This window comes from Dasypus novemcinctus, chromosome X (genome assembly GCF_030445035.2).
Source record: "Dasypus novemcinctus isolate mDasNov1 chromosome X, mDasNov1.1.hap2, whole genome shotgun sequence".
Classification (NCBI taxonomy): Eukaryota; Metazoa; Chordata; class Mammalia; order Cingulata; family Dasypodidae; genus Dasypus; species Dasypus novemcinctus.
Genome location: NC_080704.1, coordinates 85,715,602 through 85,733,931, shown reverse-complemented (window position 1 = coordinate 85,733,931; position 18,330 = coordinate 85,715,602). Strand labels below are relative to the sequence as shown.

The 18,330-nt window shown below is 39.6% G+C and overlaps 1 protein-coding gene across 3 annotated transcripts in view; it reads left to right on the top strand.

Annotated features, from left to right (window-relative positions):
• Window positions 1–3,764: 3,764 nt before the first annotated feature.
• ZDHHC15 (zinc finger DHHC-type palmitoyltransferase 15) overlaps window positions 3,765–18,330 on the top strand; it is a 324,251-nt gene continuing 309,685 nt past the window's right edge. For 2 of the 3 annotated variants that reach the window (XM_058291298.2, XM_071213383.1), the window contains exon 1: window positions 3,765–3,928. In XM_058291298.2, the coding sequence (XP_058147281.1) occupies window positions 3,793–3,928 (136 nt within the window). In that variant the 5' untranslated portion in view covers window positions 3,765–3,792. The remainder of the gene's footprint in view (window positions 3,929–18,330) is intronic. The other variant, XM_058291301.2, reaches the window with a different exon arrangement.

Genomic DNA, 18,330 nt, shown 5'->3' with positions numbered 1-18,330 from the left:
AGCAAGATTTTTCACCCACACATTGAAATTAGCAATCTTTTATTTTTTTAGATTTATTTATCTCCCCTTCCCCCCACCCGCCTTCGTTGTCTGTTCTCTGTGTCTATTTGCTGTGTCTTCTTCTTTGTCCACTTCTGTCATTGTCAGCAGCACGGGAATCTGTGTTTCTTTTTGTTGTGTCATCTTGTGCCAGCTCTCCGTGTGTGCCCCGCCATTGCCATTCTTGGGCAGGCTGCACTTTCTTTCACGCTGGGCGGCTCTCCTTACGCGGTGCACTCCTTGCATGTGGAGCTCCCCTTTGCGGGGGACACCCCTACGTGGCAGGGCACTCCTTGCACGCATCAGCACTGTGCATGGGCCAGCTGCACACGGGTCAAGGAGGACCCGGGTTTGAACTGCGGACCTCCCATGTGGTAGACAGACGCCCTAACCACTGGGCCAAGTCTGCTTCCCTGAAATTAGCAATCTTATTGTTAGGTTTGACTTATTCCATTCTTCACCTGGCATATGATCAACAAGTTCTGTTGATTCTCTTGGCAAAACACTCTTACATTTTTCCCTTCTTATTTCTCCTCACTTCCCTTGTCTTAGGGCCAGGGCCTTACCACCTCTTGATTAGATTACTGTAATATCTTCCATCAAGAAGAAATTACTTGCAGTCTCCCACATATGCTGTGATGTTCCACATACTTTTGCCACTATACACTTCCTTTTGTCTGGGATCTCCATCCCCTTAATTTTTACCCCAAACTCTTATCTTCTTGGTGAACTCCTATTCATTATTCAAAACCAAGCTCATACTTTCCCTTTAATCATTGCCTGATTTGTATTACTTATTATAAATTGTATACATTTAACATTCCCAAGAAACATTTTCCAAGAGCCCAAATTTGTGAATAATGGAAAATTAAAGACCCAAGCAAGACTTAGGACTCAAATAATTAATTGGGCTATTCTCTAAGCCAAACTCAGCATATAAACTCCTTCCCCTGCCCCCACAGAAAACCCGGCATGGGACATAACTCCCAGGGACAAACGACCCTTTCACCAAGCACCAACTAGCAATGCATTTGGAAAAAGACCTTGACCAAAAGGGGGAAATATCAAATACAAATCAGTTTCTATGGCTAAGAGATTTCAAAGTGAGTTGGGAGGTCATTCTAGAGGGTACACTTATACACATTAGGAGGATCTCACTGACTGCCACAGTAAACAGTGCCTCAACCAGGGGGGTTCCTTAAGGCTCTAGAGACAAATGGACACTATGTCCGGGCAGGGCAGACAATCCCAGGAATTTGCCACCCTGTCATTGTGCTTTACCTTGGAATATATGATAATCAATTCCCCCAATGTATAGGAATTGGATTCATTTATAATTTTCCTACACATGGTTCTTATGCCCCTTTAATTTGAATCTATAATTAACACTATGCTCATTAAATATGTGTCTCAGAGATTTTTCTGGCTGTTCATATGCCGTTTGAGCCCTGAATCTCAGCAGAGCTGCAGCCAATACCTACTCTCCAATTCACTGGACTCACCCAAAACAGCTAACAAAGGATGATGTTGGATAACAAACATCCCATAAAACAGAAAGCATCTACAACTGCAAGCAAGAGAGTTCCACCCATCTGCCCCATGGGATCTAAGGTTCCTCTCAATCAGAAACAGGGTGGGCATCACCATCCCAAAATCCTCAAGACTGAGGAATGGACAAACATAAGGGGGGATTGCAACTATGGACTAAAGTAGACTTATTATTATTCTGATAATGGAAGAACTTGTAATATTGATATAAAGGCAGTGGTTACCAGAGGTTCTAAGAAGGGGAGAGGGAAGAATAGATGTAGCATGGAGCATTTTTGGGACATTGGAATTGTTCTGCATCACAATTGCAATGAAGGATACAGGCCATTACATATTTTGTCAAAACTAATAAAATTGTATGGTACAAAGTATAAACCATAATATAAACTATAGACCATGGTTAGTAGTAATACTTCAATATGTGTTCATCAATTTTAACAAATGTACCACACTAATGAAAGATGTTAATGGGGAAAAGTGGGGGAGAGGTAGGGATGAGGTATATGGGAATCCCCTATATTTTGGATGTAACATTTATGTAATCTAAAGCTTTAAAAATAATAAAACATAGATATTTTGACTAAAATGAACTCTGCATTTCACTACATCATTACTATGGTATCGTCAACCATGAAGTTTACTTAATATGAAAAGAAACAACAAATCTGTTATTACTTCAGGAAAATTATTGCATATATAGCCATGAATAAAGAACAGAGATCATCCTTTTGGGGAGTCTTGCTCCCATGCATCAGTCACACAGGTGTAAATCAAATATGGTCTTAGCAAAATTACAAAATTCTTCATGTCATAGATCTTTGAGAATCATTAAAATAGTGACTATCAAATCCATAAATGCCAAGAGCCTACTATACTTCCATTATTGTACTTATGTCACTGAATACCTATTTTTCAAAATTTTTGTCTTTTTTTAAAGATACATAGATCACAAAAAATGCTACATTAAAAAATATAAGAGGTGCCCATTTACATTGCTTCTATGAGAATGTAAGCTTCTTGGGGACAGGTCCCATGTTGTTATTCTTTTTATACCAAAGTTGACCTAACAGAAAGTATGTACTCCAAAAATCATTTGTTGACTTTAATTGTCTCCTAATTGGTCTCCCTTCTCCAGACCTTCCTCTCCATAATCATGCCAGTTGTTTTGCAAAAAAACATCTCTGATAATATCACTCCAATGTCCCAAAACCTTTTATTGGCTCTTCATAATGTGCCTCAAAAGGTTATGTCCAGACACAGTGGCAGTGTGTATAAGGGACTTTATACCCTGGCCTCAGCCTGTCATTGTCTCACTCCCAGCTTTTCCTCTTCACACACTTCTCCTCAAGCCACACTAGCTCCTCACTCTTTAGACTTTTATTACTTCATGCTTTTGCAAATCTTATTTCCTTTGTCTTAGAGGCCCTTCCTCCCTCACCTGCCTGGCAAACTGATTTAATTATTAAAGCTCAGCTTAAATATACCTATCTTTGCAGTTTTCAGGAACTTCTTACAGAATTAATGTCTCTTTCATCTGGTTTCCTGAAGCAATGTGTTTATATATTGTGAAAAAGAGCTAGGCTAACGCAGGAAGGAGGAAAGGAGAGAGGGAAGGAGGCAGTGTCCTGTCACACACAAGCAAAGACTATGTGTTAAGCATGTTGTTCAAGCAGAAGTGAGAGGATGGGGCTGGATGGCCTTTAAGTCACGAGATGCTATGGTTTAATCTTTCACCCGTGTGTGCTCACGTGTGTGTATGCGTGTGTGAGTCAGTGAGACTGAAGCAGAGATAGAGATTGAAGAAAGGAGGGGTGACGCAGTGCAGTAACTGCAGATGGGCGGGCCTAAATTTCTTACACTTTACTTTCTGCAGAACTTCAGCCCGGCACCTAGCGCGGTAGTGTGAGGCAGGGGATGGAGCGTAAAGGGGAGAGATTGCACTCCCTCTGAACGCGCCGAGTCCTACTGCCAGATGAATCACCATCCGCTCCGACGCGTCCAGCTCTTGAACGCCGTGACTCCGGCCTATAGTGGCAGGAAGGGCGCCCTGGGTCTTGCAGCGCCACAGGTGGTATTGGCTCTGTGAGATTCCCGCCAGGCTAGGCAGTAGAGCGCCGCACAGCGCGCTTTCCAACCTCCCAGCCGCCGCCTAAGCAATTCAGACCCAGCGCCAGCAGGCCTGCTCAGTCGACCTTCGAGCCGAAGATGCGACAGGGCTGGAAAATGGCTTTGTCAGGGGGGCTGCGGTGCTGCCGCCGAGTCCTTTCCTGGATGCCGGTACTGGTTATCGTCCTCGTTGTGCTATGGTCCTACTATGCCTACGTCTTTGAACTCTGCCTGGGTAAGTGGGGTTGGACACCTGAGGAGGGGAAATTATGCTCCAACATAATCGTGTGCCCTACCCTTCACCCTGGTGCCTCTCCTCAGCTCTCAGACTGCGGATTTCCTTTCGCTACCTAGAAAACTCCACCCCCAACCTCTGGCCTCCCACAATATTTCCTCCGCCCCTCCAGGAGGGACTCACCGTGTTACCATCACTTCCCGCTTAGGGTTTCTTATATTGTTTCCCAGCCCTACCCACAGTAAATTTCTGGTTCTTCCCACTAGGGCCCCTATTTTTCATACAGGGCAACCACTTGTGCCTTGTGATCTCATTCTGCAGATCCGCACACTACCCAATTGAGGAAACAACATAAACTGCACCCTCACTAAAAGTTCGATCAGTGCATCCAATTAGGAGCCCCACAACTTTCCTGGCCCTTCCTCCTAGGAACTCCAAAATATTTCCTGCCCCTCTTATTAACACCTTCATTTCCCACACTGAGATCAACCTCCTTCGTCCGATCCTCTCACACTGGCTGAAAAACTACACATATTTTCTAACTTTTGGTCCCACAATACACCCTTTCCAGTCCCACTGGGTCCCCCTTTTCACAAGACGGTAAACCTTCTATTCTCTTTCCTTGTGGACTTGACCATTTTCTCATCTGCGATGGCATGAGAGTCCTACAACATATCCTGTCCCCTCATACAAAAGTCCATGATATTATCATCATGGGATTCCTTAGGAGCATCCATTCCTTCCTGTTAGGGGCCTCACATTATTTCCTGGTATTTCATAATAGTGATCCTACTTTCATCAAACTATAATTCTGCCTTTTCCACTGTCGTTTCAAACTAGAGTGTCCTCTATACTTTCCCACAAGGGTTCCCGCAATTTATCTTATACTCCTTGAAAGAACCCCTACTTTTTAAATCATAATTCCCCATGTGTTGTATTTTCTCTCTCCTGGAGAATCCATCCCCTACAGTTTGCTTCTACTACCAGCCCTGCATCTTGCCACCCCCTTCCCCTGAGGTTTCTTATTATCATTTCCTCTGCCTTCCTTCTAGGATTGAACTTGTTCCCTGGCTTCTCAAAATGCAACTTTGTCACTGGGGTTTCTAATATTATTTCCTACCCCTCCTAATGGGGACCTTGTTTTTTTCATTTCCTCTCATTAGACCACCCGTTTTATAAATCTGGGATCTCCTCTTGTTCCCTGTCTTATCACACAGGGGAGCATCCCATACCCTCCTTAGTTATAAAATGATTTCTCCCATATAGCTTGCCTCTTCAAACTCAGAATTCCATAATATTTCTAGACTCAAACCCCAAAACCCTCCTCTACTTCCCCCCACTTAGATTACCCATATCACCCTGTCCTTGTCACTAATATACTTATAGTGTGCTTATTAACTCACAGTGGAGTTTCCATATTATATCTTATCTCCTCACAATAGGACCCCTGCTTTTCTCAAAGTGGGATCTCCCCTTGCTCGTGTCCTCTGACACTGAAGAATGTCCATCTCCTCCCTGCAGAGATTCCACTTGTATTTATTTTCACTTCAACGCCAGAATACTACTGCCATCACCTTTAAACTTGTGTTGTACATTACCTATTCCTTCTGTGTGTGATCTCAATGTTTCCAGTCCCCTCATATTAGGACTCCTACTTGTGCAACTGAACATCCCCTCACTCCCAAGTCCTTCCAACACTGCATTCATACCAGATTTCTCTCACCTTTCAATTGTGGTTAGGGGGCCTCATTTTTCTAACCCCAAGACTTGAATCCACTTGTAAGTCCCTTCTCTTACAGATTTGACAAACTGGTAGCCTACCCAAGGTAGGGAGGCAGGAGATACCCCTCTCTCAGTACAGAACTTTCTTCTACTCAACTCTGAGCATCAGAGTTTGAATTTTCCTCACCTCTGTCTTAGAGATATTATGGAAAGTACAGAAAGAGCTCTTAAAATTAATTCACTTAGTTGCCTTCATAGACAAAAGTTAAGTCTTTTAAAATCACAATCGGATATCGAGGTGCATTAAGCAGATTGTGCAATGACTGGAAAGTTTTACTGTTCTCAGAACTCACAACTTTGGCTTTTTTGAATGATTGATTAAAGAGTCAAAAGTTTAGCACTATTATGGCATGAGCTTTGCTCCTAAGATCGATGCCACATTGTAACCACTATGAAAATATGTTGGAGTTTTTCAGTACTGGCTCATATAAGCTTCTCCAAGAAATCTTTAAAAAAATGGTAATGACTGATACTTACAGCGCTTACTCTGTGGCAAGCACTCTTATAAGTACTTTAGATATATATCTCTCTATTTTAACTCATTTAGTCCTCAAAATAAACATATGAGGCAAGTACCCTTACTGGCCCCATTGTGCAGATGTATAAACTAAGGCACGGATGAGCAAACTGAGGTAAAGACCATGATTGAATCAGTGCAAATAATTGGCTGTGTATAAATGCTTATTGAATCACACCATATTTTAATCTGAAATGAAGTTTAAAGCTTATTTATTTAAGATATTGCTAGTAGTAGTACATATATACTAACAGTGCTACATGCTAGACAGTTTCTAAGTATGTCACACACACACATGCACAAACACACACTTAATACTCATGCAACCTTATGAGGAATACTGTTATTATGCCCACTTTATAGACAAGTAACCTGAGACAGAGAAAGATGAAATAGCTTGCCTAAGGTAAGTGGCCAGACTTGGATGGCAACCCAGGCATTTTGGCTCAGCAGTCCATGCTCTTAACCACTATGTTATATTAACTCCCTATCATTTCTCAGCTAATACATAGGTAGAAACTCAAGGCTTATTGGCCAAAAGCACTCTAAAGATTTATTTTATTTGACCTGCACAATATTTTCTTATCGTTTTGCATCACTTGCCATTATTTTAAAATCAGGAGAGTAAGGCATACTTGACTGTCAATTCTGACTCTAATAGACCATCCTGTCATCTTCATTTTACAATCTTAACAAATGAAAAGACCTCGATTTCAGTCAGTTTAAATAAAATATTACTCAAATCCAATGTTTTGTAAATAGCAAAGCTAGAATTGGAAGTCAAGGCTGCCTGATTGATACCAAAGTTCATGACTTTTCCACTGCAATCAAATTAACAGATTTGAGTTTCAGTGTGACTTAAAAAGTAATATTAAGGGCCTTAGTTTTCTCTAGGAACAGAACCTACTATTTTCTCCATAATGTCAAGTTAGAGCTGAGGCCAAGAGTGATGTTCTGTCCCATAAGTCTTAGAATTTGAATTCTGCCACTTACTAACTAGGAGACTTGGGACAAATTACATAATCTCCCTTGGCCTCAACTACATCACATGCACCTTCGTTATAAGTTTGCTTATTCATACTACCCAAATACTTGCTTAGCACCTACTATGTGGGAACATTGTTGTTGTCAGGCTTAACTAATATGGTTCATGAAAAGCATGCATTACAGTTAACAGACTCATTATATAGTAAAGTAACTTGTTATTACAATTGTTAATGAGTATATAAGGGATCCTGCTTGGCTCAGAAAAATAGAGGCTTGGGCTTTCAGAGGGTTAGGAAAATAGGAGTATTCACTTTTTATTGAGGTAAAATTCATATAATATAAAATTCCATAATTTTAAATAATATAATTCAGTAATATTTAGTACACTCACAATGTTGTAGAACTATTACCTTTGTCTAGTTCCAAAATATTTTAACTACCCCAAAAGGAAACTATTCCCATTAAGCAGTCACTTCCCATTTCCCCTCCTCACCCCCACCCCCGCCGAATCCAATAATCTACACTCCGTCTCTAAGGATTTAACGATTTTGGATGTTTCATATAAATGGAATCCTTTTGTAGCCTTTTGTATCTGGTTTCTTTCGTTTAGCATAATACTTAAAAGGTTCATCCACATTGTAGAATATATCAGTACTTCATTCTGTTTTATGGCTAAATAATATCCCATTATAAGGATATACCGTGACTGTATATCCTTTCTTCCAGTGTTGGACAGGTGAAAAATTTCCACCTTTTGGTTACTGTGAATAGTGCTGATATTAACATCCGTGTATAATTATTTGCTTGAATGCCTGTTTTCAATTTGGGAAGTATATTACTAGAAGTAGAATTGCATGGTCAGGCGGTGGACTTGGCTCAGTGGTTAAGGCGTCTGCCTACCACATGGGAGGTCCGTGGTTCAAACCCTGGGCCTCCTTGACCCTTGTGAAGCTGGCCCAGGCGCTGATGTGCGCAAGGAGTGCTGTGCCATGCATGGGTGTCTGGCCCATGCGCAGCGCTCATGTGTGCAAGGAGTGCCGTGCCACACAGGGGTGTCCCCGCACAGGGGAGCCCCATGTGCAAGGAGTGCGCCCCATAAGGAGAGCCACCCAGCGTGAAAGAAAGTGCAACCTGCCCAGGAATGGTGCTGCACACATGGAGAGCTGACGCAACAGAAAGAAACAGATTCCCGTGCTGCTGACAACAACAGAAGCAGACAAATAAGACACAGCAAATAGACACAGAGAACAGACAACCGGGTGTGGGGGTGAAGGGGAGAGAAATAAATAAATAAAAATAAATCTTTAAAAAAAATTTAGTCCTAGGTATATGATTCCTCTTTTTTTGCAATTGTAAATGGGATTTTTTTCTCGGTTTCCTCCTCAGATTGCCCATTATTGTTGTACAGAAATGCTACTACTTTTGCATAATGATCATATAACCTGCAAATTTATTGAGCTCATTTATAAACTCTAGAAGCTTTATTGTAGATTTCTCTGGACTTTCTATGTATACGATCATGTCGTCTGGAAACATTGAAATTTTGATTTCTTCCTTTCTGATTTGGATGCCTTTTATAACTTTCTCTTCCCCAAATGCTCAAGCAAGTACTTTTTACACAATGTTAAATAGGAGCAGTGATAGTGGGCATCTTTTCTTGTTCCCGATATTAGAGGGAAACTTTTAGAATTTCACCATTGTATATGATGTTAACTGTGGGTTTTTCATATATACTCTTTATCATGTTGAGGACATTTCCTTCTATTCCTATCCTTTGCAATTTTTTTTTTAAATCAGGAAAGGGTGCTTTATTTCATCAAATGTTTTTTCTGCGTCAATAAGATGATCATGTGATTTTTTTTCTTTCAATCTATTTATGTGGTATATTACACTGATCTACTTTCTTATGTTGAATGATCCTTGCATTCCAGATATGAAACTCACTTGGTTATGGTGTGTAATTCATTTTTGTGTTGTTGAATATGATTACCAAGTATTTTGTTGAGAATTTTAGCATCTAGGTTCATTAGAGTTTGGCCTGTTATTTTCCTTTCTTGTGGCCTCTTTGTTTGGCTTTGGTATTAGGGTAATATTTGCATCATAGAATGTGTTAGGCAATGTTCCTTCTACTTCTATTTTTTGGAAGCGTTTAGACATGATTCATGTTAGTTCTTTCTAGAATGTTTGGTAGAATTCACCTGTGAAGCCATCTGTTCCTGGAGTCTTCTTAGTTGGGAGTTTTTTGATGACTAATTCAATCTTGTTACTTGTGATTGGTCTGTTGAGTTCATCTATTTCTTCTTTCATCAATGTAGGCTGCTTGTGTGTTTCTAGGAATTTGTCCATTTTCTCTAAATTATCCTTCTTGTTGGCATAGAATTTTTCAAAGTATCCTCTCATGATAATCTATTTCTGTGGGGTCAGTGGTGATAGCCCCTTCCTCTTTCCTTATTTTGTATATTTGCATTTTTTTCTCTTTTTTTTTTCTTTGTTATTCTCACTAAGGGTTTGTCAATTTTATTGATCTTTTTTAAGAACCAGGATTTGGTTTTGTTTATTTTTTTCTGGTGCTTTTTAATTTTCTATTTCATTTAGTTCTGCTCTACTCTTTGTTATTTCCTTCTTTCTATTTCCTTTGGGATTAGTTTGTTGTTCTTTTTCTAATTCCTCTAGGTGTGCAGTTAGGTCTTTGATTTTAGCTCTTACTTTTTTATGATAAATGCATTTATGTCTATGAATTTCCATGTCAGTACTCCTTTTGCTGCATCCAATAGGTTTTGATATGTTATGTTGTTATTGTCCTTCTTTTCAAGGTATTTACTAATTTCTTTTGTAATTTCTAAGAGTTTTTGTCTAAGAGTATATTGTTTAACTTCCATATATTTGTGCCTAATCTCGTTTTCTGGCCCTTACTGAATTTCAGCTTCAATCCATTATGGTCAGAGAAATAACTTTGTGTAATTCCAATCTTTCTGAATTCATTGTGAGTTGTAATGTACACTTGCATGTGGTCTATCTTGGGGAATGATTCATGTGCAATCGAGAAGAAAGTATATCTCACTGTATTTGGGTGTAGTGTTCTGTATTTGTCTATTAGGTCCAGATCCTCTAATGTATTATTCAAAGTCTTTGTATCTTTTTTTTACTCTTCTTTGAGATGTTCTGTCCAATGGTGGTAATAGTGTATTAAAGTCCCCCACTAGAATTGTAGAGTCTTCTATTTCTCCATGTAGTTTTACCAGATTTTGCCTCATGCATTTTGAGGCACACTGCTTAGGTGCATAAATGTTTATTTATTTTTTTCTCTTTTTTAAAAAAAATATTTATTTATTTTTAATTCAATTTCTAAAATAGTACATTAAAAAAATATGAGGTCCCCATGTACCCCTCACCCCCTCACCCCGCTACTCCCCCCATAACAACATTCTCCTTCATCGTCATGACATATTCATTGCGTTTGGTGAATACATCTCTGAGCATTACTGCACCTCATGGTCAATGGTCCACATCATAGCCCACACTCTCCCACGTTCCATCCAGTGGGCCATGTGAGGGTCTACAATGTCTGGTAATTGTCCCTGCAGCACCACCCAGGACAACTCCAAGACCCGAAAACGCCTCCACATCTTATCTCTTCCTCCCATTCCCCACACCGAGCAGCCACCATGGCCACTTTTTCCACACCAATGCCACATTTTCTTCGATTACTAACCACAATAGATCCTGAATAGAATATCAGTAAGTCCACTCTAATCCTTACTCTATTCCTCCATCCTGTGGATCTTGGATTGGTTGTGTCCATTCCACATCTATGTCAAGAGGGGCCTTAGATTCCACATGGATGCTGGATGCACTCCTCCTGCTTTCAGTTGTAGGCACTCTTGGCTCCATGGTGTGGTGGTTGACATTCTTCAACTCCATGTTAGCTGAGTGGGGTAAGTCCAATAAACCAGAGTGTAGGAGCTGAAGTCTGTTGAGGCTCAGGGCCTGGCTATCATACGGTCAGTCCAGAAATTCAGATCCCCTAGATATATCTTAAACCCCAGCACCAACTACAATTCTCGTAAAGTAACAGGAAAGGCTTGTGAAAAGAGATCACATCTGAGTCCAGCTCCATCACACAGAAACACCAACTCCAAAGAAGGGCCAACTGACATGGCAGTGAACTCCATCTGCCATGACCATAAAACCTATGGGTCTCTGTAGCCCTCAGAAGAACCAATACGTGGGGTTATATCTACTTTATCTGTCTCTGAGACTCTGCTCAGTTGTGCATAAGGGCAACCCCTCTGATAACCTCCAGACTCTTTTTTAGAGACTCATAGCAATATAAAGTCATTTGTCCTTTTCATTTCCCCCTTGATTTTAGGTCAAAAAGCATTTTTAACTCCTGTTATTATATGTAGACAGGGATATTCTGCTGGTCTGCGTTGAACCTTTAATTCAAGGTCGTTTTCTAGTTACGTCATCAGCTGGTACTTGGTAGTGATCCCTCAGTGGCAGGGAGGCTCATCCCCAGGACTCATGTCCCATGCTGGGGGGAAGGCAATGCATTTACATGCGGAGTTTGGCTTCGAGACTGGCCACATTTGAGCAACACAGAGGCTCTCAGGAAGGAACTCTTAGGCACACTGCTGCTCTAGGCCTTGTTCTTATTTCAGGTGCACAGGCTCACAAGCATAGTCCTTAGTATGAGGGGCTCATTGTTGGACCTTCATTCCTTTTTGGTCTTTGCCATTGCACTTGGGGGATTGTTACTGTTCCTTTAGGGACTGTGATAGAGCTCCCCTGGCTAGGAACTCAGCACTCCCTCAATTGTTGTTTTTAATTGTTTCCACTATGAAAATATCCAAACATTTTTATGTACCCTGGATCTATGCCCTATAGAACTCCCTGTCAACCATATGTTCCCTGTCAATAACATCCCACACCAGTATTCCTCTGCTGCCATTGTTGAACCACTCTGTGATCCAAAACTTCCTGAAAAGTGAAGCCCAGTATATTGCCAGGTTCCCTTAATAGTAAAATGGAATATAGCGATGAGTTTAAAGGTTAGATATAGAATACATATTAATTTGGAAATTTTCTACATCCTATCCTTTTCTTTTTTCTAATTATTAAGCTTATCTTCACGAGAGTTGTAGATCACAGTAATTCATGTATACAATATACAGTACTCCCACATATCCAACATAAAACCTTTTCCCTTCCATAGCAATAATCTTTTAACATATTCATACCATATTTACTGAAACTGATGTACAGATATTGAGACAATAGCTTTCAAACAAGGTAACATTTGTGTTTACATTGTGGTTTATACTTTAGGCTATACAATTTTCTAAATTTTTAGTTATCCTATGTTTTACATTATGATTTTCATTTTAGCCTATCAGCCCCTATATATTTTTGGTGTAATTTTACATGTTTTATATCCATCCTTGCGTACTCTTGTGAAACACTTCTTTTGCCCTCACAGTTACGTTGGTTCCATCTATTCAATACCTATTTCCCCCTCCCCTTAGCGCCCACAGTGACAGTCTATCTTCATTTCTTGAAGAGCCATGTTCACAGATACTTGCAACAGTGTTGAGGGCTTGACTTGCTCAAGTGCCCTAATGCCCTGGGAGCCACCATTTCTCTTGAGAGATACGTTCCCTCTATTTGATGGCATTAGCCCTCCCCAGGTTGTGGGTATACCTTCACTCTCATTATATGGGTCTCTACGCAATGATATAACCCACACGGCAAAATGAGCATTCACATATTCCCTAGGAGTCTGTCCTGTGTCAGATTATCCCCTTTCAGTATCTCAAACAGGTAACTTTCCTTATTTTTGAAAAGGTTTTCTCAGAATTATACTCTCAACAACCACCTGACAATCTCCTATGTTCGTATGTTGCTCCACCCTTCCCCTATTTACTTGAGCAATATTATCCATCTGCCCATCCCTAGCCCCCCTCAAGCCCAAAAAGCCCCACCCAAAGGTAAGCCTATGCCCCCATTTTATCCCTTCCTTGTACTCTTACTTACCTCCAGCTTATCATAGATTTCACCCATGTAGATGTCAGCTTACATCCTTCCTCTAATCCCGATTTCCTGTAAGCCTATCATCCAGTCTCTAGCTATCCTAGGCAGCTTGGTTTACTTATATCATTGAGGTCATGTATTATTTGTCTTTAATGCCTGGGTTGCTTCATTCAAAATAAGTTTCTCAAGATTCATCCATGTTATCACGTGTGTTTGTAGTGTATTTGTTGTTAAAGCTGAATAGTATTCCATTGTATGTATATACCACATTTTATTTATCCATTCATCTGTTGATGGGCATTTGGGGTGATTCCAACTTTTGGCGATAGTGAACAATGCTGCTATGAACATTGGTGTACATATATCGGTTTGTGTCCTTGTTTTCAGGTCTACTGGGTATATACCCAGCAGTGGAATTGCTGGGTCATATGGCAAATCTATGGTTAGTTTTTTGAGAAACCGCTGAAATGTCCTCCAGCATGGGTGGATCCTTCTGCATTCCCACCAGCAATGGATGAGTGTACCCATTACTCCACTTCCTGTCCAGCATTTGTATTCCTCTTTTTTTTTTCATAGCTGCCATTCTTATGGGAGTTAGATGGTATCTCATTGTAGTTTTTTTTTTTTTTTATTCATTTAATTCCCCTCCCCTCCCCCGGTTGTCTGTTTTCTGTGTCTTTTTGCTGCGTCTTGTTTCTTGTTTCTTTGTCCGCTTCTTGTTTCTTTGTCCGCTTCTGTTGTCGTCAGCGGCACGGGAAGTGTGGGCGGTGCCATTCCTGGGCAGGCTGCTCCCTCCTTCGCGCTGGGCGGCTCTCCTTATGGGTGCACTCCTTGCGCGCGGGGCTCCCCTACGCGGGGGACACCCTGCGTGGCGCGGCACTCCTTGCGCGTATCAGCACTGCGCATGGGCCAGCTCCACACGGGTCAGGGAGGCCCGGGGCTTGAACCGCGGGCCTCCCATGTGGTAGACGGACGCCCTAACCACTGGGCCAAAGTCCGTTTCCCTCTCATGTAGTTTTGATTTGCATTTCCCTGATAGCTAGAGATTTGGAGCATTTTTTCATGTGCTTTTTAGCCATTTGTATTTCTTCTTTGGAGAAGTGTCTGTTTAAATCTTTTTCCCATTTTTTAAATGGGTTGTTTGTCTTTTTATTTTCAATAAATAAGAGTTCTTTATATATGCAAGTTATAAGTCTCCTATATGATAGTTGGTTAGCAAATATTTTCTCCCATTGTGTAGGCTCCCTTTTTACTTTCTTGACAAACTCCTTTGAGGTGCAGAAGGCTTTAATTTTGAGGAGGTCCCATTTATCTATTTGTTTTTTTGCTGCTCGTGCTTTTGGTGTGAAGTTCATGAAGCCATTTCCTATTACAAGGTCTTGTATATGCTTCCCTACACTGCTTTCCAAAGTCTTTATGGTCTTGGCTCTTACATTTAGGTCTTTGATCCATCTTGAGATGATATTTGTATAAGGTGTGAGATGGTAATCCTGTTTCATTCTTTTACATATGGATATTCAGTTCTCCAGGCACCATTGCTGAATAGGCCATTCTCTCCCAGTTGAGAGGGTTTGGTGGCTTTATCGAATATTATATGGCTATATATATGAGGTTCTATATCAGAACTTTCAATTCGGTTCCAATGGTCTGTTTGTCTCTCCTTATGCCAATACCATGCTGTTTTCACTACTGTAGATTGGTAGTATGTTTTGAAGTCAGGTAGTGTTATTCCTCCAATTTCGTTTTTCTTTTTCAATATGTCTCTGGCTCTTCAGGGCCTCTTTCCTTTCCAAATAAATTCCATAGTTAGTTTTTCTATTTCCTTAAAGAATGCTGTGTTAATTTTTAATGGGATTGCATTGAATGTGTAGATCAGTTTTGGTATCCATGAACAGGGAATATTTTCCATTTATTTTGGTCTTCTTTGATTTCCTTGAACAGTGTTGTGTAGTTCTCTGTGTATAATTTCTTTACCTCTTTAGTTAAATTTATTCCTAGGTATTTGTTTTTTTTTATTGACTATTGTAAATGGTATTTGTTTCTTGATTTCCTCCTGATCTTGCTCATTGTTGGTGTACAGAAATGCTACTGATTTTTGCGCATTGATCTTATAATCTGTGACTTTACTAAACTCATTTATGAGTTCTAGAAGCTTTGTTGTAGACCTCTCAGCGTTTTCTATGTATAGGATCATGTCATCTGCAAATAATGAAATTTTGACTTCTTCCTTTCCAATTTGAATGCCTTTTATATCTCGTTCTTGCCTCAGTGCTCGAGCAAGTACTTCTAAGACAATGTAAATAGAAGGGGAGAGAGTGGGCATCCTTGTCTTGTTCCTGATCTTAGATGGAAGGGTTTTAGGATTTCACCATTGTAAACAATGTTGCCTGTGGGTTTTTCATATGTACTCTTTATCATGTTCAAAAAATCTCCTTATATTCCGATCTTTTGGAGTGTTTTATCAAGAAAGTGTGCTGTATTTTGTCAAATGCTTTTTCTGCATCTATAGATATAATCATGTGATTTTTTTTCCTTCAGTCTGTTTATATTGTGTATTCCATTGATTGATTTTCTTATGTTGAACCATCCTTGCATACCCGGAATGAATCCCACTTGGTCATGGTGTATAATTTGTTTAATGTGTTGTTGAATACGGTTAACAAGTATTTTGTTAAGTATTTTTGCATCTAGCTTCATTAGAGAAATTGTTCTGTAATTTTCCTTTCTTGTGGTGTCTTTGTTTGGCTTTGGTACTAGGGTAATTTTGGCATCATGGAATGAGTTCGGTAATGTTCCTTCTGTTTTGATTTTTTGTAAGAGTTTCAGCAGGATTGGTGTTAGTTCTTTCCAGAATGTTTTGTAGAAATCACCTGTGAAGCCGTCTGGCCCTGGGCTCTTCTTAGTTGGGAGGTTTTTAATGACCGAATCTATCTCTTTACTTGTAATTGGTTTATTGAGATCATCAGTTTCTTCTTTCGTCAGTATAGGCTGCTTATGTGTTTGTAGGAATTTGTCCATTTCCTCTGAATTGTCATTTTTGTTGGAATATTTTTTCAAAGTATCCTCTTATGATAGTCTTTATACTGTGGGTTCAGTGGTGATATCTCCTTTCTCGTTTCTTATTTTGTGTATTTGCATCTTCTCTCTTTTTTCTTTGTTAGTCTTGCTAAGAGCTTGTCAATTTTATTGATCTTCTCAAAGAACCAGCCTTGGTCTTGTTTATCTTTTCTAGTGCTTTCTTATTTTCTATTTCATTTAGTTCTGCTCTTATCTTTGTTCTTTCTTTCTTTCTTCTTCCTGTGGGGTTACTTTGCTGTTTTTTTACTAATTCCTCCAAATGTGCAATTAGTTCTTCAATTTTTGCTCTTCTTTTTTGATGTATGAATTTATGGCTATAAATTTCCCTCTCAGTACTGCTTTTGCTGCATCCCATAAGTTTTTGTATGTTGTGTTATCATTATCATTAGTTTCAAGGTAGTTACTAATTTCTTTTGAGATTTTCTCTTTGACCCACTGTTTTTCTAAGATTGTGCTATTTAATTTCCATATCTTGGTGTGAAATCTGGGCCTCTGGCCCTTGCAAATTTCCAGCTTCACTCCTTCTGTGGTCAGAGATATTATATTGTATGGTTTCGATCTTTCTGAATTCATCAAGCCTTTCTTTGTGGCCTAGCATATGGTCTATCTTGGAGAATGATCCATGTGCACTTGAGAAAAATGTATATCCTGCTGTATTCGGGTGTGATGATCTGTATATGTCTATTAGATCCAGCTCCTCTCATATACTGTTCAAATATTTTGTTTCTTTAGTGATTCTCTTTTGAGATGTTCTGTCCAAAGTTGTTAGTGGTGTATTAAAATTTCCCACTATATTTGTAGAGGCATCTATTCTTTCACTTAGTTTTTCTAGTGTTTATCTCACGTATTTGGAGGTGCCATTGTTAGGAGCATAAATATTTTTGATTTTTCGTTTTTCTTGAGAGATTATCCATTTCACTAATATGTTGTATCCTTCTTTGTCTCTCACAATTGTTTCGCACTTAAAGTCTATTTTGTCTGATATTAATATAGCTACTCCTGCCGTTTTTTGGTTATTGTTTGCTTGTAAGGTTGTTTTCTGTCCATTCACTTTCAGCCTCCATGAATCTCTGGGTCTAAGATGTGTTTCCTGTAGAAAGCATACAGATGGGTTATATTTCCTTATCCAATGTCCTAATCTGAATCTTTTGATAGGTGCGTTTAATCCATTGACATTCAGTGTTATTACTTTCAAGGAATTATTTATGTTAGCCATATTTTGACTAGACTTATGTTTGTCACATTTTGTTTTGTTTTTCCTTCTCTTTTTGTCTTTATTGTAGCTCTTACACTCTCCTCCAACTCTGCCTCTCCTGTTTTTTCCTTTCTTCCTGGCAGAATTCCCTTTAGTATTTCTTGAATGTGAGGTTTCTTGTTGGCATACTCTTTCAATTTCTGTTTATCTGTGAATATTTTGAACTCTCCATCATTTTTGAATGCTAATTCAGCTGGGTAGAGTATTCTTGGTTGGAATTTTTTTCTTTCCGTACCTTGACTATATCATACCACTACTTTCTTGCCTCCATGTTTTCAGATGAGAAATAAGCACTTTATCTTATGGAGCTTTCCTTGTATGTGATGTTTTTCTTCTCTCTTGCTGCTTTTAGAATTTTCTCTTTGTCTTGAGCATTGGATAATTTGACAAGTATATGTCTTGGTGTGGGCCTGTTTGGGTTTATGATGTTCGTGGTGCTTTGTGCTTCCTGGATATGTACATCTGTCTCTCTCAGTAGATTTGGAAAGTTTTCAGCCATTATTTCCTGCAACACCCCTTCCGTCCCCTTTCCCTTCTCTTCTCCTTCTGGGATGCGTATAATACGTATGGTTGTGCATTTTGCATCGTCATTCAGGTCCTTAAGTCCTAGCTGGATTTTTTCTATGTTTTTATTGATCAATTCTACTATCTGTTTGATTTCCAATGTACTGTCTTCCATATCGCTAATTCTCTCCTCTGCCTCTTCCAATCTGCTGCTATTTGTTGCAAGTGTATTTTTGATTTCATGAACTG